This window comes from Protopterus annectens, chromosome 11.part0, assembly GCF_019279795.1.
Source record: "Protopterus annectens isolate FY-2018-M chromosome 11.part0, PAN1.0, whole genome shotgun sequence".
In the NCBI taxonomy this organism is placed as follows: Eukaryota; Metazoa; Chordata; order Ceratodontiformes; family Protopteridae; genus Protopterus; species Protopterus annectens.
This window is the reverse complement of record NC_056745.1, coordinates 1,061,775,502-1,061,799,348: the sequence shown is the minus strand read 5'-3', so window position 1 is coordinate 1,061,799,348 and position 23,847 is coordinate 1,061,775,502. Positions and strand designations below refer to the sequence as shown.

General features: G+C 37.1%; 1 protein-coding gene across 1 annotated transcript in view; it reads left to right on the top strand.

Annotated features, from left to right (window-relative positions):
* LOC122815696 (mucin-19-like) overlaps positions 1-23,847 on the top strand; it is a 1,162,279-nt gene that overhangs the window by 957,471 nt on the left and 180,961 nt on the right. The window contains exons 27-28 of the mRNA XM_044088411.1: positions 22-175; positions 19,264-19,298. Of these exons, the coding sequence (XP_043944346.1) occupies positions 22-175; positions 19,264-19,298 (189 nt within the window). The remainder of the gene's footprint in view (positions 1-21; positions 176-19,263; positions 19,299-23,847) is intronic.

Genomic DNA, 23,847 nt, shown 5'->3' with positions numbered 1-23,847 from the left:
CAAATTTTGGTTTACTTACAGGATGCTATCCCAAGTGCCCAGATTATGCACCATACCTTGACGAAAACCGTATGAAGTGTGTGTCATTATCTGAATGCAGCTGCTTTCTTGATGGTGTGATTTTGCTTGCAGGGGAAAAGGTCAAATCTGCGGAAGATAATTGTTATGTCACATGGTAAGAAACATGGAATGTCATTATCAAATCTAGAAACTGATGGTTTAAGTGGTTTTATTAACCTTTTTAAAAAGCACTTACAAAAATAAATATTCTTTAAGTGATTTATTTCTGGGCTGTTTTCCAATAAATGCTGTCTTAAAAAATAAGTCCCAAAATTTGCCATTTTGTTGTCAAGCAGCTTAAATGTCATGTGTGTTCTCATCATTTTAGGAGGCTGAGACACATTCTTAGAAGTTTTATATCTGTTGACAGGCTATCTCTTGATAATTAATGTTTAATATTGCCATACAAACCAGAAGGTACATGTGATGAAACTGAGTACAACAAGACAGTGGTCATGACAGCAAATGCAGGAATCAGAAAATGTTGAAAACTGAGATGGAAGGCAAAATAGTGGAAAAGGTTAACAGTTCCAAGTATCTTAGCGGTGTGGTTGAGGAGGAGTGAAGTCTGAGTGAAGAGGTCAAACCTAAAATCAGGGGCACTGCAGCCAGCTGGCACAAATATCGGTGGTATGTGTGACAGAAGAATGGCAAAGAAACTGAAAGTGAAGGTGCATAAAACAGTGGTGCAACCAATGCTGTGTGACACAGAAACTAGGGTAGTGAAGGCAATGCGGCTTTGGAAGCTTTGTGGTGATAGAAATGAAGTGGAATAGATAAAGGAACTGGGATATCAGAGTAGAAGCCAAAGTAACCTCGATTACTGACAAGATCAAGATGAAAAGATTGTCATGATGTAGTCACGTGCAGGAAAGCATTATACGAACTGATAAAGCAGATTTGGGAGAGACAAGAAAAAAACAAGAGGAGATGAGGACATCTAGCAAGAGATGGACTCCATGATAGAAAATCTGTGGCAGGCAGGCATGGCTGTCAAAGAAGTTAGGACAGTTTGCCTAAAGGGAGAGACATGGCAACAATTGACATGGCACCCTGACCCCAAGCAAAAATGGGAAAAGGGGATCGATGGCAATGATGATGATAGCGCTATATTTTATTTATTTATTTATTGACATTTGATCACGAGGAAAATCCAACTGGGTAAGGAGCCCATTTTCAGTGGATTCAAAGGAAAAAAAGTTATGAAGTATTACAGAACATTTTAAGAACAATGATTTTACAGTCTTTAAAAATAATACAAAAATGCAATTGGAGTTTAAATAATTATGCCAAATTAGAAAACATTGCTTAAGGATAGATACAAGTTATATGAAAATTATTTAATAGAGAAATTCTAGCCAATTTATAGAAAAATTAAAGGCAAGTTAGTATAATATAAACAGGAATTGAAATATAAAGTGAGACAAAAGCAGGCTTATGGCATATTTAGAGAGAAAGCCAGAGGAGAGAAATTGATAGACATAAGGAAGTGATTGAAGAAGGGAGAGTAAGGAGGTGTAAGATATGAATAGGTATTTGTTTACACCTTTTGTGAATATCTGAGTAACTCTGACAATGTCTATAGTCCCAACTCCAGCAAGACTTACTGGAGTCACAAGAGGTACAATTGTGACACTCATTTTGTCATTTACAGGGCCCATTGAGGCTCTTACAGAAGTTTTGATATGGGTAAAGCCATAAGCAAACTAAAGGTAAGAATGGGTCACCATTTATCAGACATAAGACTTAAAGTGCTCAAAAAATTCATTGGTGAAACACCACCTGGAAAACCCTGGACATGAAAGATTCAGCTTTCATGTACTGGTTAAACTAGAGATGGGACCCTTGAAGGCAAAAGGAATGACATCTCAGAGGAAATGGAGCTCCACTTGATCATCAGACTAAATGCTTGCAGACCACCTGAACTCAATACTTGTATTTCTATCAAAAATGTTTTAATAGTAAGAAAGCTAAATCAGTCTGTTTTATTGAAAAGAAAATGAATTGGTCTGGAAATCTATGAAAAAGTCTAACAAAAAAGGTGGACACCAAAGCACTTAGACTTCTTCTTTTTCTAGGGGTCGCCACAGCGGATCATCTGTTTCCATTTCTTCCTGTCCTCTGCATCTTGCTCTGTCACACCAACCACCTGCATCTCCTCTCTCACCACATCCATAAACCTTATCTTAGGCCTTCCTCTTTTCCTCTTACCTGGCAGCTTCATCATTAGCATCCTTTTCCCAATATACCCAGTATCCCTCCTCAGCACATCTCCAAACCAACACAATCTCGCCTCTCTGGCTTTGTCTCCAAACCGTCCAACCTGGGCTGACCCTCTAATATACTTATTCCTAAGCCTGTCTACCCTCGTCATATCCAGTGCAAATCTTAACATCTTTAACTCTGCCACATCCAGCTCTGACTCCTGCCTTTTTTTCCTGCCTTTTTGTCAATGCCACTGTCTTCAACACATATAACATAGCTGGTCTCACTACCCTCTTGCAGACCTTCCCTTTCACTCTTACTGGTACTCAACTGTCACAAATCACTCCTGACACTCTTCTCTACCCACTCCACCCTGCCTGTACTCTCTTCTTCACCTCTCTTCCACACTCATCATTACTCTGAACTGTTGATCCCAAGTATTTAAACTCATCCACCTTCACCAACTCTATTCCCTGCATCATCTCCATTCCTCTATCCTCCCTCTCATTCACACACATATATTCTGTCTTAGTCCTGCTGACTTTCATTCCTCCTCTCTAGAGCATATCTCCACCTTTCCACAGTCTCCTCAACCTGTTCCCTACTCTCACTACATATCATAATGTCATCTGCAAACATCATAATCCACTGGGACTCCTGTCTGATCTCGTCTGTCAACCTGTCCACCACTACAAATAAGAAAGGTCTCAGAGCTGATCCTTGATGTAATCCCACCTCCACCTTACCCCACTTCAACCTTAAAAGCATCTGTCACTCCCACTGCAGATCTCACCACTGTTTCACTACCCTTGTACATATCCTGTACTACTCTTACATACTTCTCTGCCACTCTCGACTTCTTCATACAATACCACAACTCCTCTCTAGGCACCCTGTCATATACTTTCTCTAAGTCCACAAAGACACAATGCAACTCCTTCTGACCTTCTCTATACTTCTCCATCAACACTCTCAGAGCAAACATCGCATCTGTAGTGCTCTTTCCTTTCATGAAACCATACTGCTGGTCACTAATCATCACCTCCCTTCTTAACCTAGCTTCTACTACTCTTTCCTATAATTTCATGCTGACTGCTATATTAATTTCTGAGATGGCTCTGAAGAAGCCATATGGTGAAAGCATTTTTAAAATGTAAAAATGTTAGGGAATCCTTGGTGTCACATCCAGGACAGTTTGTTCAATTAAATGACACAGGGTTCTGTTTAAACAAGGGAAAGGGAATTGCCTTGCTAAACAAGAAAAAGGGAATTGCCTTGCTTGAACTGGCTGAGTCACTGTTGAACTTATCTTGAATATAGTTAACTGATGCTGATATATACCACAAGTACTGTAAGAGAGTAGAGGAACATTAGATGGATACCCCACCCCATTGGTAGTCATTTGGTCATATTCAGACAAGGTGTGTTTTATTTCCATCAATTAAAACACCTGGCTATTCTGACCCATCCCCTCACAAAGAACTTATAACCAGGGCAGAGCTAGCTAGTTCTCAAAAAATTATGGTTTGACTGCAAGAATGTTCACCCCTCTGTGAATACTAAGTAAACTGCACCATATATATATAAAATTGCATAGAGTAAGTTATCATAGCATACAAATACACAGATAAGGACAATATAAAACCATATCCAATTTGAATGAAATTGATACAAATATAACACACTACCAAGGTCTATTCATTGTTCTACACAGTCTTAGAAAAAAATAAAAATGCAATACCATATGACACAAACCCAGATTGTGAAGGGACTTGGTGCCCTAGTGAAAGAGGAGACAATGAAGGGATATTTAGAAATGCATCCTACTACAGTGACCTTCCCACCCTCAGATCCAATTATAATTGAGAGTAATCAGTTTATAGCCAATGCAAAACAACTAACAGTAGTGGTAGTTTTCCGGATTCAGATAGGGTAAAGTCAAAGAGGACCTGGGATATTACATGCTGTAAAAGGGAGATGACTGGCTATAGTACAATAGTCACAGTTTAGCAGGCCGAACCAAACTGGGCACTAAATGAAGTGTTAAGTAAGTGCATTTAGTAAAACAAACCTTTTTCATTGTCTAGTTCAAAGTACATATAGTAAAATGAGCACCTTTCATTTTCTAGCTCAAGATACATTTAGTCAAATGAACCTTTTTAATTGTCTAGGTCATTAGCTCAAGTTGTAACTTGTTTTGCTTGTTCTGCTTGGTGTGTCATTAGAATGTCAACTGATTGACCATGCAGCATACAGAACAGGGATAATTTATGCCCACACAGTCACTAGCGACATGGGTTAGGCAACGTTGACTGGATAGCTGGGTAAAAAGAGCGTGGTCACTGTGGTGTTATATGGGAGATTGCGTAAGATCCAGTTTTCCAAAAAAGAACTATGAGAGCATCAGTTGTCAATGGTATCCATTTTGCCTTATTTGTTGTATTTATTTAGTTTGTTATTTTTGTAGAATACTTAGCTTAGAGTATGCAGATTTTATTTTATTTGGTTTGAGGTGGGAGAATCTGATTTCTTATAGATGAGTAGGTTGGATAGAAGCTCAGTTGATACAAGGGAGGGATTGCATATGGATAGAGTACACCTCTGACTACTAGAAAATATGAATGTATAGGAAACATATGTTAGTCATTGGCAGTCATGTTGAGTTTGTAATGAACATCAGTCATTGAGACACTTGCTGGGATTCACAGAAATATAGCACATAGCAAATCACAAATTAGTATGTATATTGACCATGTGCAGGATGTGGGTAATCCTCAATTTTAATGTAGTCTGAGAAGCTGTGAACCAGCTCTTGCAGCAGAACTTCTCAAATATTAATGCTACCTAGCTGATTAGCACTCATCAGTGACTCCAAGCCACTGTTAGATACACCTTGGAACATTAAGTATTGACAAGAGTAGATGGGAAAAGAGCGTACTCTTATCAGTGACAGGAGAGGGGAGAGTTTGGATAATTCTGTGGTGGTTATAAGCACTCTCAGTCTTAGCTATATAAGCACTCTCAGTCTTAGATACTGCAAGGTGTAATGTACAGTGCATTTACATATCTGTCAGATATTTACTGGAGATATGTACTTTGATAAACACACTGGTTTTAAAGAAGGATGTAAGTGTGGCATATTGAGCTCAAGTCCTTGAACTGTGATGACTCCCATAGTATGGACAGATAAATCTCCAACCAGAGATTGGCAATAAGATGTTAAAATCATGTTTACAAGAAGTGGCATGCTTCCACCCTACTGAAGTACATGCATAGTAAATGTGTCCTCATATATAATCTTTGTGACTTAGGGACATAATAATAATGGGAGGCTATCACCATGAAATTATATACTTTCCATGGTACAAACTGATGTGTAGTTTGCTTTATAAAGATCTGGACACTTATCCCTTTGAATCATGGTTCACCCCTTTTTATAAACCATCTGCATGGATTTAATAGATACCAGTATGTAGGGCACATAATTTTCATCTGCATGTTTCATCCTTACACTTTTGGACAGAAAATGCACAGTGTTTGCACCACACCAAGTTTGGAATGACAAATCTGTAGACAAAGTCACCAAGATACTTTGATTCTTCCTTTAATGAACAGAGTGTAGGGACAAGAAACCTGTTCTCCTACTGTATCATGCAATAAGCAAGTATGTACTAGGGACGTGCAGTTCTGAGAGTTTTATAAGGAAGGAGACATCACAATACACAATGCACAAGATGTATAAAGGAATACACTAATGCTTGTTAACGGAAATGTAGGACTAGATTACAGTAAGAGCTGAAAAGGATTGCATGTTCTCCTCACACTGATTAAAAGGTGAGATGAGGACATGATCAGAGTTCACTAAACAATACAAGGAAAATTGTATTCTGTATGTTTTAATAGTAAGGTAACCATTACAAAGGATAAGGTGACTAACAGTAGATATGGGCACGATTCTTAGCAAATTAATACATAATTCTCATACACAACCATAATATATAGTCAAACATAATGAGTTCTTGCATTCTTACAGATACACTCAAACTTCTCAACTTCTTTGCTCAGGAATTCTGGACAAAGGCAAAAATAAAATAATGGGTGGACAAAAGCCCAAAATCAGGGACACATTTTAAATGTTACTCTAATTCACTTAAGAAATTATTGGAACAAGAACTTTTGTATTAGGATGCATTTTCTGAACAATAAGAAAGTATGAAATTCTAATGTCTGGTATTACTGACTGTAGTCCTAAATAATTTACCAGAAAATTAAACCATCTACAAAGGACAGGTTGAAAATATAAAGTAAAATCAGGGATATTTAATGTAAAATTCAGGTCAGTTGATAAGTCTCAATCCAGTAAAAATCAGAGACTCAAACCAAATGTCTTTTATGCAATAATAAAGTGCAAGGACATGAAAGGTTATCTGCTGTCAGGTTAACTATTGTCCCAGTAGCTGTTTAGGGGGAAATCTCTGTGTTAGCTTTAAAAACTGTCCCTGTGGTAGCCTTAAAAATTGTGAAGTTTGTTTAATTTCTGATTGCAAGAAGTCTGTTCCAGCTAACTGGTGATGTGTTACAAAAGGTAGACTCACTGATAATTTAAGGTCAAAGCACCTTGATCAGTAGATCTTGATGAGTTTATTCTTTAGAAGACAGCAATGACTATGGTGCAAATACTTAAAAGAAAACAATGTTGATATCTATTACTTGGGACGGAAACAGATTTTTAGGAGTGGTTTGCACAGACTGGGTGTTATAGACAGACTTCAAAGCCACTAATGACAGAACATATTCTGACTATTTGAATCAAACAGTGTATTTTGTATTTCTTTATGTGTTTGTGAATTTCTTTTCATGCATTGTAAACTTTACATCTTATGCCATTGCTTATGTAATTACCCCTCGACAGAGCCTGAAATGGTTCCATTTTGATTACTGATCTACCCTAGTCAACAATTCTAAGTAAATAAAATAGAAACAAGACCAATATATCAGCATATTATTCCCTATAGCTCACTTTATTCCTGGTGTTAAAAGTCATGTGAGTTTGTAACTAACTTTCAGATATATTAGACCTTAGATGCATTTGTATCCAGGTGGAATTTTAAGACTAAATTTGGATTCACCCATGTCCAAGATATTTGAAGCTATCAACTTGATTAACACTATGTGAGGAACATCTGCAGTTTATGATATCAGCTAGTCACAAAAAGAATGGTCCCATAGTTACCTACCTTCAGTACTTGCTTATTATTGCTGCTCTGTTAACAGTTTGTAGTGGTCTGTCACCTCTAGTAAAAATTAAGCCATATGCAGGTAGAAGGAGCTGCAGATTTGGTACCCAGATGTAGACCAATATGACATTATTAATGAGTAACAGTAGGAGGATGGGTCCCAAAACTGACCCTAGTAGTGCCATTGAATGTTGAGTGCCAGGCTCTCATCATGCAACTTCCATTACTACACTTAAGGTATGATTATCGGAATTACTCTTTATTCATTTACAAGGGCCCTCACTGTAGCTGCAGCCCTTGATTTTGAACAAAATTAGTATATGCTCCATGGCTTCAGAATCCTTAGTTAGGTCTAGAAATATAGCTGCAGTTAACCCAATTATACCCAGTTTTATCTATATTTTATATATGTATATATTATTATCATGGAGATGATCAAAAGAGCTATAGTAAACCTCCACACAGTGGGCCCAACCCAGGTTGGTTTCGTCAAGGGCAGATCATACCTACTCAACCTGGTGGACTTCTTTGAGAAGGTCACCAAAGCAATGGATGAGGGCAAAATTGTTCACACTGCCTACCCTGACCTGGCCAAGGCATTTGACACCCAGTGGATAGCCAACTGGCTTAAGATAGGACCCAGGAAGTTAGAATTTGGGAGTCCACATGTACAAAGAGGCCAGTCACAAGTGGAGTCTCTCACGGATCAGTAATTGGACCACTGCTCCTTTTTGGCATTTACTTCTCAGAAGTCAAGGCCAATGTCAGTGGTCTCTGGCTGACTAAATTTGCAGATTATTACAAATTAGGAGCTGTCATTGAATCTGGCACTGACACAAATGTTCTGCAGTAGGGGCTGACACAGGCAAACAATTGGTATGAGAGCCATAGATTAAAAACAAATGCCAAGAAATTCATAATAGTATCATTTGGGAAGTCATCCATCCCTGGTAAATATCATATTGACAACACATCCCTTAGAGTTGCCCCAGTAGTCAGGGAATTAGGGATATACATAGATAATAATCTAGTCTTTCAGCATCATGTGTCTAGAGTGGTGGGGAAATCATTCTATGTTGTGCATCTTATAAACAAAGGTATGTCATCTAAGTCCAAGAAAGTCATTGTGCCACTGTATTCAGCATTTATCAGACCTACCATTTAGTACAATGCCCCTTTTGGTATGTACTTAACCAGGCATATCCAACAGTTGGAATGTCCACAGACGTTCCTCACTAAAAAAATACAGGGTGTACGTAAAATGTCCTATGCAGACTGCTTCAAGGTCCTATCCCTGTATTCTTTTTCCTACAGGCTTTTGAGGGGAGATCTATGCCTGGCATACATGGCGTTGTCAGACCCCACCCTGATGGACCTCCTACATATCTACAAATAAACAGCACCAGAATTACCAGTTCTAAAGGCTTAACACCTTGCCCATGATATAAACATGACCTGCTGGAGAGATAGGTATGCATCCTAGAGACTACCCTATCTATGGAACAGGCACCCCATTCATGTGAAGCAGATTGCCTCCCTAACCTAATTCAAGTGCAGCTTGGACAGTTGGATGGGAAACCAGAAATTCATCCCCAATTTGGCACTTATGTCTCTAATTGACACAGGTACCCTGTGACTCATTCATCGCCCAGGCCCATACTTACACTTATCAAGGGTATCAGAACTTGTCAGACATTTGGGATGCATGGCTAGGCTTAAAAAGGCCTTTGTGGTTGTTGGCCCAGTAAACACCTATGAACCTATGTCATCTGTTATACTGTAAATAGCAATAGTAGTATTAAACCCCTTTCTGAAACTGTCCCCCACCAACCAGCATTCTATAAAGTAGACATGTTTCAAAATGTACTCATAAACTATCTTTTCTATATTATTTTCTGATATTTTCACATTTGAGACTAGCTTGACATCACTAACATTCGAGAGCTATGATATTTTAAGTATGGATACAATGGCAGTATGCTTTCTAGAGAATGGGAGTACTATGGAAGTGAGGCACACGCATTCATGGCTTATCTGTAATAAGAGATGACAATTTGAGAAAATCAGAATGAAGCTCAGCATGAGTGTGACCCTTCCTGTTCTCAATTTCCTTTAACATCCTTGTAACCTTATTAACAGACACTGATTTGAAATTGAAGCAGGACTCTCGGTAAATGCAGCTCAAAACCCAAGATGTCAAAGATCAGTGATAAAGATGATGCAGACCTTTATCAAGATTCAGCAAATGACGGGTGTTATTTTTTTCTCTTTTTGGTACTACAGTAGATACAAGCACTTTGCTGCCTTATTTTTCTTTAACATCATACTATCTCTTCTCTTTAACCCATATTCAGGTTCCAGTCCTAAGCAGGCAGAAATCAAGTCCACAACCTTTGGTGTCAATATCAACAATTTTGTTGATACTAGATTTGGTTTCAGTTTCTGAACCACAGACCTTAAGATAGACCCTTGCAATCTGGAAAAGGATTTTAGTATCAAAAGCTTCTATACTAATTCCAGCATCAAGCAAACCTAAGCTGTTTCAAACCCTGCAATAATTTTGATTAGATATTTCCCCATCTGTTGTGTGGCCCTCTTCAATAAGTTTGTTTTCCTTGTTTCCTTGTCAGTTGTTTTCCTTATCTGTTTTGTCTTTAGTTTCTCTTTTTTCCTTGACTAGCCTTTTTTTCTTCTTTAACCACCTCTGATTTAATTCTTTTTACACATTCTAAAAATCTAGATATCTTAAATATTTCAATCTGTCTTTAGTTTATTACAAGCTGCTCATATGTTGTCTTTAGCTGCTGTCTTATCGTTCAATCCACTGATTTCTTCTTAGAGCATTCCCTTTTCTATTCACAAATTTCTCCTTTTAGACCATTTTTTGTTTTCCTCTGGGTATTAATAATTCTTACTTTTCAGCACCTTTGTTTCTGTCTGTTAATGATCTCATACTGTCATAAAAATCATTGATTAAGACATTTGAGAATAGGTATCGCCTGCTCTACTTAAAATAATGTTCCAAGGACTGTCCCACACTGGACAGAATTGTATGAAGATGCTACAATGAGCTTTGATAAATTTTTTTTTACCAGATCACTCTTCTCTTAAACATTAGTCATTTTTGTTTCACTCTACCTTCCCTTTGACCATTTCTGGCTTCTTACTTTCCCACCCAAACATTTCAGTTACAAATGTTTATCATTCCCACTGTTGCAGTAGCTTTTAGGCCACATGGGGTCATGTCCCAAGCTTCCAAAAGCTCTGCCTCTGTCTCACACTTCCACTCTCACTGCTCCTTATTTAGAAGACTTAACTTATCTTTCAAAGTCTTTCCTGGATGTCCCAAGTCATTAATATGAGTTTCGTCTCTTCTGACCAATCTGGGATTCCAGACAAATTAAAAATCCTCCTTGACTGGGTAACATGGGTTTATCTTTCTAGGCTGTCCTACAGACAGCCTGCAGCAAAAGGCTTTTTTGACATAGGAGAAGTTTGTTTTTTTATCTGTAAACTTCATAGAGCTTCTCAACTCAGTCCATGTCATCAGCCAGATAGTATCTCAGGATTCTGGCTTTTAAGGAATCTATGATTCTCATAATTTCTATTGCCAGGTTACATGTTAGAAAAATACATTGGTTTGTAAAAAGGCACATAGACCCAATATTTGCATCCTCTGGGAATTTCAGATGCCAGTCCTGGGATTTGTAAAAAAAGAAACTACAGTGGTGGGGACTGTGAATACAAGCAAATATAGATCTCCCTTTTTCACCTCTGCCACCAGGTCAATCTACAACTACAGATACCTGAGATTTCGCTTGGAGGTCAGTTTCTTTGGGGGTAAGGGTGCAAGACCTGTGGGATTTCTTAGAAAGACCAAAGCACGTAAATGTCGAAGAGATGTTAGCTGTGATCCATGCCTTAAAATTTGTTCATTATCCATGGTCTCCAGAACTTTTTTATGTGATTTTAGAGAACAATATAGTAATACAGTATGCCAAAAAGCAAGGTGTAGACTAGCAGTCATAGTTTTGGAGGTAGTTCTTCAGCACTTAGTAACTCCCTAATCATCCTGTATTCCATCAGAGCAAAACATAGAGAGAGAGAGACAAGTGAGCAGAACCAAGACAGACCCTCACAAATGGAAATTGAATGGGGGGATCTTCCAGGAATTTATACCTGCATCTCCATTTGAAACTGCTGATCATGCAGATTTAAGGTGCATTACATGAAAAACTGTTCTTCTCATTGCTCTGACATCTGCAAGAACAGTATGTGAGTTGCAGCCTCTCAGGGTGGGTGATCCCTATCCGATCTTCCATAGGGATAGCTTGCCATTAAGAACAAGTCCTGCATTCATGCCAAATGTTGTTTCAGAGTTTACTTTGAATCAAACCATAAATTTCCCCAATGTTTTATCTAAATCCTCAGAACCCAGAAGAAAGGGTTCTACGTATGCTGGACCTGCATAGGCAGCTCAGGTAATACCTTAACTGAACCAGGCCCTTCAGAAAAGATGATCAGCTATTTGTTTCTTCAGCTGAGACTAAAAAAGGGCAACCCTTGTCAAAAAAGACTATTTCCATATGGCTCCCCTTGACTACTGATATTTGTTATGCCCACCATGGTGAAGAATTTCCAGGGAGTATAAAGGCTCACTTTAAGAAGGTCTTGTCTTTTTTGATGTGGTATTAGAAAGGTGTAGACTCTACAAGAATTGTAGAGGCAGCTACATGGTCAACTGTACATACAGGTAAAACATCTAAGCCTTTGGTGTTCTGTCATTGGTGCTTTAGAGAATGCCATTAATACTGGTTGTACTTTACCTGATAGTAGCAGCCTGCACCTACAAAGACAGAGATTGACTTTATAAGATAACACAGACCCATATGTTTATTTCCTTAACTGTGTGGTTAACCCATCTGCTGTTTCCTTAGCCAAAGGGTATAGTAGTGAATACCTTATCACTATAAATCCTTTAGCTTCAGATAAGGATGGCATGAGTTTTGACAGTTATGGGAAGAAAAATATATGTATTCTCCACTCCAACATTCAAAACTGTTTACTGTCAAGCACATGCAGTTAAATATCTTCTGTTGACTTTTCTGATATAAATAAGGCAGTTGCTGAGTGACCCTCCTCTGACATTAAATCCTCATTAAACACCATAATATCTTTAGTAACACAGGTCACTAAGCATTATTTGAAATGTTCTTATGATGCTGCAGATGCTCATGGCAAGGACCCAAAAATCATCTTAAAGGTGCCATGTCTCAAATTGTTAATGCACCTTTTGATTAGGAAGCATTATTTGGTACCATTTATAGTGCTGAAGAGATTTGTTGAGGAGGAAGATTGATCCAGAGTGTTAAATTAAATTGTCACTCACCTATTCCCAATTATAACAGGACTTATCCTTTCAGCCATGGACCTTTTCATAGAAAACCATTTAAACAAGCCCTACAGAAATCAGGGGAAGGAACAATTCAAGAATCAATGAATCAATGTCAGGGCAACTTTAAGAAGAACAGAGGGGCAGCTTAGGCCCAATTTCCAGTCTCAATCTAAGAAAAATGATTGACTGAGACTCTCATCCCCCTTTCTACCCTGACAGCTATCTACATCTTTCAAAAAATCTGTGTCTAGCTCCTGTGGTTCTCTTTTGCAGACTGTAAGGCATTCACATCTTTCCCTACTTGGATGACTACCTTATTTTTGCAAACTCTTTTCAACATTGTTAAAAATCTATCCTCTTTGTCAAAAAGCTGTTCCCCCCAAGTGTGGAGAAATCATCTATTTTTCTTTCTCATCAAGTAGCATTTCTAGGGTTGGATGGGAATGTTCCTTTCTGCCCCTCCCCACTCCTCTGATGACCAAAAAGAGTCTCCAGAAATAATCTTGGCAACTCCCCCTTGGCCCTGACAACACTGGTTCTCTCTTCACATGAAAATGGACAAGGGCAGTTACTACAAGTTTCCATATGGGATGACCATAGTCACACAGGATAAGGGATTTCTGATTCACCTCAACCTATAGATGCCACATCTGACTGTGTAGATCATACAATTTTGATTTCTCTGCGGCATCTTTTTTTTTCTGATAACATGCATGACAGGTCATAAAGGAGGCTAGGAAACCTGCAACTAGAAAATACGATTAGCTAAATGGAAGAAATTCTGTAGTTGGTGCAATAAAAAGAACCAAGGCCCTCTCAAGTCTGAAGCTCCTCTGGTTCTTCAGTATCTGTGTGATTTGCTAAAATCTGCCATATTCTATTAATCTCTTAAGATTCATATCTCATCCATTTCAGCTTGTCTGCCCTTAGTTCCCTCCTTTCCTCCTTATCTCCACTGAATCAGGTTTTGAAAGTGGTACCACATTTATCTACCTAGAAAACAAGTGTCTCCTTCTTGGGATCTTAACTTTATATTAGACAAAAAACTTTATGTTTTTCTTTTTGAACTAGATCATTGGGCTGATTAAAAGCTCCTAACATGGAAGACACTTCTACTGTCTGCCTTGACTTCAGCTAGAAGAGTATTCGACTTGCAGGCTGTCATGGTAACTCAACACACCATGATGCAAGAAGTCTGTAGCTATAACAAAGGTTTCACCTATAAGATGCAAAATTATGAGGTGGATTTTTTTTAGATATTTCAATAAAAGGTATAGAAGGCACGTGCATTTTTACTAAGTTGTTTCAGAAATCTACCACTGCCAATAATTTTCTGTATGATGATAGCACATACTTGAGACATTTAATCAAGGCTCTGTTTTATGGAGAATAGGTAAGGGTGTGTAGGAATATTATCAAGGCAGTTGACAGGGAAGAAACTTTTCATAATTTGGATGCCTGCTTCTTGCAAAGAGGTCACAACAAGGATGTATTTATTTATTTGTTTATTTATTTTAGTTTGTTTACTGGGCTAGTACATTGATCAATATAGACTATTTGCAGGCACAGCCTGGGTGAAACGATTCACAAAAAGAAAAGCAAAATAGAACAAATTCTCAAACACAGTGTAATCACAGAAGCTAGATAAGCCCATAAGCAATTGTTACGTTATGTAAATACTATTAGCTAAGCAGAAAATCAAATGTGAGTTAATTTTAATAGTAAGTATGAGAGGGAAGCAGCAGATGAAAACAGAGCGTCAAAGCAGAAGTGATGCAAGAGAGGTGGGAGTTAAGTTAAATGTCCAGTGGAAAAGCACTTGCAGTCAGATTTTTGATAGAGGTGTCTCTGAGTTGAGCTCTGACAGGTGGGAAGGAGAAGACTTCTTTACAGTGAAGGAAGAGGGATTGCCAGAGTTTGTGTGCAAGGAGTGAGGGAGTTAATTGGGACTGGTTGTGGAGGTTGTGAGGGTGGTTATTATGGAGTTTAGCTGCAAGAGGTGGAGAAGCACCTGGTTGAAGTAGTTTGAAAACAAGAGAACTCTAGGCTGGTAGCCATTTGGCCTTGGAAAGGCTGATGCAGTGGTGTTCCAGAGGTCAGGAATTGCAAATGAATGGGTGTTTTTTGTTTTTAATGGACTGTAGAGTGGAAGGGTTTTTTTAGAGTCTGTGGCTATGATGGGGAGCCTCTATTCAGGTTGAGTAAGGAGGACTCCTTTTCCTATTGCAGCTTTAGCTGATTTTGAGATGAAAGGAGATATTTTTCAGCACCAGAATAAAAAAGAACTGATCATGGTGTTTTCAATGTGGCTTTGGAAGTTAGGTGACTGGTCTAGCCATAAACTAAGTATTTAAAAGATGTGGCTGATTCTGTAGGGCAACTGTTGAGATCTGTGAAGTTGAGATTTCTTAGGAGTCTTTTTAAACTTTGTGAGATTCCAAATATCATAATTTTTGTTTTAGATGGGTTTAGTGGTAGCTTATGGTTGTTTAGCCAAGAATTAAGGGAGTGAAGTTCAGAGTGAAGCTGGATGTGAACAGTTAAATGTGAGGGACTAGATCAAAGAATGACTATGTCATCTGCATAGTCTAATAGGAAGGTTATGGAGATTAGAGGGTAATGTGTTAATAAAGACTGAAAACAAATTAGGGGAGAGTATGGATCCCTGGGGCACTCCTCTGGTAAGGAGTCCTGGCAGTGAAAGGGGTTGACTCTGAAATACCTATTTGTTAAGAAATGTTGGAACCAGGTGATGGTGTTGGGACAAACCAAGATTTATTGGAGGGAGTGAAGGAATAGGAAGTTATCAAATAGATCAAAAGCTTTGGTAGGGTCAATGAACAGAGATCCTGAAAGGTTTCCTTTATCCCTGTTGAGAAGGATCTCATCTGCAAGGGACCATAGTGCTGTCAGGATATTTTGAGAAAGACAAAACCTAGGGCCATGGGAGCACCAAGTGATTACCCAATATCCAGTAGTTCCCATACACACTTGAAGTACTTGGGATACTAATGTAGGCACAGATGAGAAAATGTCGTGTTACTGAGTATGCTACTTATGCAGACACATTTATTAAAATTCTGAGACACAACTGGGATATTTTGTTTTGAGATACTTATTTGTATCAGAATTTGCCAACATTTCCAGACTTTTTCATTTAAACATCCTTCGAATTTAGGAGAGCTATTGTCTTAGACCTTTTCTTATGAAGTAGGTGCAGTGGCTAAGAGGATGTTTTGTTGAGGAAACTGTAGTGTGTGTAGGCTGGTACTGACCACAGATGTGGCAAAGATTAATGGAAATGTGTTTGTGCTTAGTCAATGTTTTAATTGTCAAAGTTCAGTAGTGGGTTATGGAGTTAAATGTTCCTGCTCTAGTCCTAAATGGAATATTAGGTAAACAAAATGGAAACCTAAAAGAAGATCCAAGAACATATCAGGGAGATAAAGAAACTTGTCCTTCTAGTAGTGTGGCTCATAATCCTTGTGAATTCCATGGGGGTAATGTTGATTCAGTTAGATTTTTAACCCTTGCCTTTTAGGTCTCACAGGGATGTAAACAAATGTTTTTAATGAATAAATTAGAAATTAAATATATTTTGAGATTTAACAGTTTAACTCCTGGTGGTTTGAATAATTATTTTGATTTGTTATCATTATTAATTTAATAATATTTGTAATTTTGTTTATCGTTTTCATTTTTATCATGTCTTTTTAAATAATGTAGCATTACTTAATTTGTCACGTATTTCATTAATGAATGAATGGATTAATTCATTAATTTATAGGATGTGTTTTTCTCATTTGATTTATTGTTAATTGATTAATGAGTATTTTTTATTGGTTTGATTTATAAATACGTTGTTGACACGTTCCAAGTTTTATGTCCTCTAGAAGGTAAGAGCTGCAGTGACAGTGGGGATAATTTGTATCTATAGACTTCCTGTCTGTTTTATTTACATGCTTTGTTTTCTAATGGTAATGCAACCTTATATTACCTTTCAGAGGTTCAGAATAACCTTAAAAATGAACCCCTCCTCTATGCGAAAGGTAGTTTCAGAATTCAAATTAAATTAATCTGCTCATATTGCTGTGTTCTTTTCTGTACCCAAAGATAAGGGAGAGAGGAAATACTCCATAGTCTGAATTTCATGGGTAAATTAGATACCATACTGACATTACAACATCCAATTAGCTTTTAATTCTCTTTGAAGGTAAGAATAAAGGAGAACCAGTGTTTAAACAGACAATTTCCAAATGGTTATTCCATGCCATCCAGTATTTTTTATTCTCACCATGGAAAGTCCCTTCCTTTGAAGGTTGAAGTTCACTCTGTCAGAGCTTTGGCTATTTCTCTAGTGTTTTATAAATGTGTACACTCTAGACATATTCTAGAGGCAGCAACTTGATTATTTATGCATACCTTCACCAATCATTTTAGGACTGATTCCTTCTACAGGGAAGAGCAAGGCTATTGTCCACACATCCTTGGACATTAACTTTTGTTTTTCTCCTCCCTTTTGTTGTTTGCCTGTATTTATTCCCCTTTGTTAATTTTCTGATGTATCATGCTGTTATTGTTTGTTTCTGTATTTCTATTACCAATATAGTCTAGCTATCAAGGCGTTGGTAATTATCCTAAATAGCTTAAGCTAATACAACAGTCATGTAATGATGAACGTAGACTTACCATAAAAGTAGATGTCCAAGTAGATGCCTGCTGCGGAGCTAACACCTTCCCTACTTCTCATTCTCATCCCTTTTCTTCTTGTTCTCCCAGTGGATTTTATCATTCTGTCTAATTGTTGGCCAGGCTGAGGTTTCTCCTTATCCCTGCTTTCACATTTTCTCCTAGCACATAAATATCCATTTAGACTGGAAGCCCTACTCCCCTTCTGTGAGGCAAGAAGTCTCTGAATTTGTGTCTGTCTACACTCTTGTTCTCTCTCAGGTATACAGCTTACGAGGAAGGTACACAAAAGCTTTTGAGTACTGGCAGGGCAAGTACACTAAGTCTTATATAGAGTATGCTACTTCAACAGTGATCTATTTAAACATCTACTGTTATGGAAAGTTCACTTACATACCTGTGCTGTCTGCTGTTGTGAAGTAAAGAGCAAAAATGTGTTTCAAGCAAAACCATCCAGGAGTCAGCTGATACATTTGTTTAATTTGTATCACACTCACACTGTTGCTCTATAATGTCTTGAGATAAGTCAGTACAACTGCATTACAGGGTTTCCTGTATTATCTACTGTGTTTATTCCTTTGGATTTCCAGAGTGATGCAAACTTACCATATGGATTCTAGGAAAAGTGTATAGGTTCAACTCAACTGTCCATATTTTCTCTGCATCTCAGGCTAATGATTTCTTATTTCATATGACATTACACCATCTAAGTTTGATATGCCATACTTAAAATGACTCTTTTTAGCTGCAATGTTTAGAATGCAGTATCATTTTCTTGCAAAATACAGTTTTCCATTCTGCAGTCCTGAAAACTGATTTTTAGGTACATCAGTGTTAAAAAATGTTCCCAAATCTTCATCCTTCCATTCACAAGTACAGTGAAACACATCACATTCTATTTTCATATCATACCAAATCAGAAGAGATTATCAGGTATCCATGTCCTAGTGCCCTCTGTGTCATGTGTAATGTTTTCTGATTTTAATAATCTCTACATTAAATGTATTAACTGTTGGTTTTAAATACAGATTATAGTCTAAGGAATTATTTATGCCAAATGTTAATGAAGTCATGCATAACACCTGACATTAAAAAGCACCAGCTAAAAGACAGCAGACAGAAATCCCCTGAAAAGCAAAATAAATAAATATGAAATAAAATACAACATAAAATAAAATTAGAAACAATATTTTGGTTACACCCTGCACTTGTTCTTCAGGCACCAGAATAAAACTACAAACACTTATAATCCTTATTCAGGTAATGCAATAAAATTACAAAAAGGATTTACAACAAAACTGCAGAAAGCATTAAATATTGTCATGGTTAGGATGCAAGAGGTTAACAGTGATAGTTTGCAAAGCATTTCTGTCTGAGTTCTTTGACTTTTTGCTCCTTTACTTATTGATTTATGTATTTTTTTTTCCTCAGGCCAAATACAGTAAATCATTATTAGTCTCACAAATCACAAATAAGTTAAAGCACTGAAAGTTATGTATCTTTCTTATGCATTCGGTTTCATAAAGCAGCTATTTACTTAATGATTTACAGTGAATTTGTAAAGGTGTTATTAAACCTGTTACATTTTATTTTACTTTTTCAAACAATACTTTATACATCTTCCTTTATTTGTCATATTGCTTTTCATACCACTGCTTTTTTTTTTTTTTTTTACAGTGCATGCATTGATGGAGCAATCATATGCCAGCCAAGTAAGTGAAATATTTGTCCCTATATATCTTGGCATTTTAGTGCATTTTGTTGTTATTGCTGTTACTATTAAGGGCCAAGGATCCTCAGTCACCCTTTGCAGGGGTGACCTAAGATACTATTTTAGTATAGCCCATAAAATGTGAATAATATATTGAAAAGTAATATGAAAATATATGTTTTTATTATGGAGCATTATATTACACAGGTGCCATAAGTCATTCTAAACTGATTTAGCATAGTTTTCAGAAGACTTCAATATGAATAACACTTATATTTGGCTGAGTTGACCCAGAAAAAGATTTGCAGTGTCTGTAGCTTCCCTAGGGTAAAGAGTTACAGTACATGGAAGAATGTAATTTATTTTATTATAGTTTTGTTTACCCAGGAAGTCTGCCTTGATATGATAAACCCTTTTACAAGGAGGTCTGGGTAGAAAAGCTCCAAAGGTACAATTAAAATGAAATTAGTACAATAATAAGAACATGGTTACCGCATTGCAACAGAAAATAATTAACAACATTTGAATCTAAAGAGAAGTCATGCCATAGTTACAATGCTGAGTGATGCTTACATCAGTAACAGTCAGGACGGATCAAAGTTTTATTAAATATACAAAAGATGTTCTGGCAAAACAGATACTCTGCAATTTAGAAAAGTTATTCATAGGATTAGCAATAGAACAGACACTGGAGCTGATACTTAAGAGGGATTATTGACTGGTTTCCTTGAGTGGGAAAATCCTATGATGTATGTGTGGTAGAGCAAACAAAAGATAAAGCTTTGTTTGTTTTTAATATTGTCTATGTGTGGTAGTTAGGAGTAAGTGACAAACCTGCAGGTTTTGTGCAGTGATTAGTCACATTTAGAGATGCAGGTAGAAGAAGAGAAATGGTTTGTTAAGGGAGTGTATGTTAATTTGTATGAAGGCAGATGTTAGGGCGTGTAGTAGTGGTATGAAAGTTATATGCAAGGGAAGGTAGAGAGTAGAACATAGTGCAGGATGATGGAGGAATAAGAGGTATCTTCAGTCACGAGAGTAAGATGTGGTTGAACTTTGAGTTAGGATGGGAGACAAAAGATCACAATGTGGTATACAACTGAGAGAAAAGTGAAGAGAAAGTGCAGTGGCAAAGAAGACAAAGAAAAAGGTATTTGGATGGGGCAAAATGTAAGTAAGGAAGAGGTGATAGTTTGGGGTAATATTGTATAAGATACAATAGAGGGTATGTGTGCAAAATCTTAGGAGAGATAGTCTTGGCAGAAGGAAATCTGGCCATATTATCCAAGTGATATACATGTACTGTAATCATCATTCTTAAGCTGCAATATGTCAGCTTTTGGCTTGAAATTTGCTCACTACAATCACCAGTGACCTAGAGGCATTATGGAAGCTTCCCTGAATAATGGAAGACTTGATTTCATTTATTTCAACTGTATCTTAGTGTGAGTGACCTAGTTACAAAAATGGAAAAGAAAAAATGTGCACTGTTTCAACATATCAAGGGTGGGGAAGAAGCTAAGATATTTAACACTTTAGGGAAAAGATGAAATAGACACAATATTTCTGTCTGGAAAAGCAAGGTTCAGACATACAATGAGACAATGAAGGATCTGCTATATGTAAGACATTTATTTTTTTGGAGTACATTAAAAGATTCAGAAGTCAGTTGATGTTCCTGTGTCTCAACTGAAACAGACTTCAAGATTGTGAGTTTAAACTCTTGCAGAATTCTTTGTTAACCTGTTATCCAACAGAATTGTGTCTGGGCTCAATCAAATCAGATACAGATTATCAAGCAAACTGACATAACAGTGGACAAAACACTTAGCACGGAGCAAGTGAGCATTGAAGTATACAACCTAAAACATGAATGGAGAGCTGAATGCATTTAAAGTTAAGGTACTGAATGCAAATTAAGGCAAAACACAGCATAGAATTCCAAAACAAATAATTCAAATAATGACAAGATGAATGTCATTTGTTATTTGAGATGGTGCCTGGTAATAAGTAAGTTATAAAAACCTATATCCAGTATAAGCAGTGTGACTACAGGCATAAGAAAACATTTTGCAACACAGTTAGTTTGTAGGCTTTTGGGGAGTGACAACCATTCTGCATAAGGATGTAAAAGATGAAATAAAGTATTGCAGTAAGATATGAATGCACTGCAGGAGCCTTGGAGATGACCCTTAATGCCTGTAAATGTTTCATCTCCCTGCTTACACTTATCAAGGGCATCAGAACTTCTCAGAGAGTTGGATTCATGGCTCGGCTTAAAACAGCCCTTGTGGTCCTTAGCCTAATAAATGCCTATGAACCTATAATACTCTTGAGACATGTATTGACCTGAAGAGAGCTTAAGTTTGTTGCTAAAAAGGCAAAGCGTTTGTGGATGTGCAACAATCTAATGATAATCCATGCATTTCCTAGAAATAATGTAATATCATTCCACATTTATCCCTAACTTGTCAGAAATAATGGTGTCACTAATGTAGTTATTTATGCATAATATGGTCAGTGAAACAAGATAAATGTTCTAAAATGCTTGGCTGTCTGATATGACACTCAGATTTTTTTAATGTGTCACAGCCTAATACTACATAGATTGATGATGGCCAACATGTTCTACATGCAGTGTTAATGTAGGAAGGTAGACCAAAAGCATATGGATCAAGAGCTGCAAGTGATGCTGACACATTCTATGCACAGATAGAAAATGAGAAGTTTGTAGTATTGTTTGATTATCAAGGGTTCCATGACGATAGCCATGGTAAACAAGTTACAGTGGAGTACCATAAACCATGTTAGAGTTAACTCAAGAACTCTTTACAAAAGGCACCTGAAAGACTTCAAGAATGTTACATGCTTTGCTAAAATATGATTCACAAGTACAGAACAAACCTGGCAAATTATTACATGCATCTGAAACCCAAAGTAGTGCATATATACATACATACATACATACATACACAAGTGTAAGAAAGATTTATTTGAGGCAGCTCTAAAAATGATTTTAGTAGCTTATCAGTTACCTGTGCTTGCTGAGTGTCAAAAAATACTTAAAGCACGTGGAAAGTCAAATTTGTACTACAGTTGCTGTGTGGTACGATCACACTAGGATGACCAGGTAATGCTGTTATTACATTTCATGATTGATATTTATTTGTCCTTATCAAGATGAGCGGTCATGTATTCAGATGTTATTTATAAGGGACAAAAGTCTTTATTGTTAACCTATGAAAATGCATGTTAAGTTAGACATGTGAACTTATTATGTATAAAAATCGACAAACCCATCACTAAACACACACACACACACACACACACACACACACACACACACACACGCACGCACACACACACACACACACACATATATATATATATATATATATATATATATATATATATATATATATATATATATATATATATATATATATATAAAATGCAGCAGTAGCAAGAGGTTCTCCCGTTCGATTCTTGGCTGGAGCACCTTCTGTGTAGAGTCTGCATGTCCTCCCTGCAGTCGAGTAGCATTCGAAAGACATCCGTGAATGGGCATGCTTTTGTTGAAGGTTGGGCGTCGAGCTGGCACCTCGGCACCATAAAAATCTATTGCCGATCATTAGCGGACCGGAGTTCCGCTGTGGCGACCCTTAACCGGGAAAAGCCGAAAGAAAAACAACAACAACATATATATATATATATATATATATATATATATATATATATATATATATATATATATATATATATATATATATATATAAGATAAGCCCGCTTTATGGGTATACCCTGTTTACCAATTAGTTTGATAGCCTTGTGAGTGCCCTTAGGATAACATGCGTAAGCTATAGAGGATTAGGATACGAGTGTGCAGCTAATCGTTAATCAAACCTCCCCAGGTTGTTGAGCATTGGCTAGGGAATGTTTTTCCCCTATGCTACACTATGTGTTTCTTTTTCCCAGAGTAAATCCAAGCAAGTAACCACTCTGCTTGGAATTGTAGAACACCATATTCCATACTCTGTTGCATTTAGTCACTGCCATTGCCAAAGGTGCAGTATACAAATTATTTTATTATAGCTTATAACCACTGTTTGGCCCAGTAGAACGCAACTTTCTACAGTGCTGTATTGTAGTGAGTGCTAGAAAGTCATTGTACTATCACCAATGATTATATAATTTTATTTTATTATAGCTTATAATAATAATGTTTGGCCCTGAAGAACGCAGCTTTCTACAGTGCTGTATTGTAGCGTATGCTAGAGAGTTATTGCACTATTACCAATGATTATATAATTTATTTTATTATAGCTTATAACCACTGTTTTGGCCCTGTTGAACGCAACTTTCTACTAGTGAATGCTATCGAGTCATTGTACTATTACCAATGATTATATAATTTATTTTATTATAGCTTATTACCACTGTTTTGGCCCTGTTGAACGCAACTTTCTGTTTTTATCTATTATTCATTATTTGGTGGTTCCTGGATTTACACCCTTTTGAGAAATTGATTATTTAATTAGGGGACGGTTTCG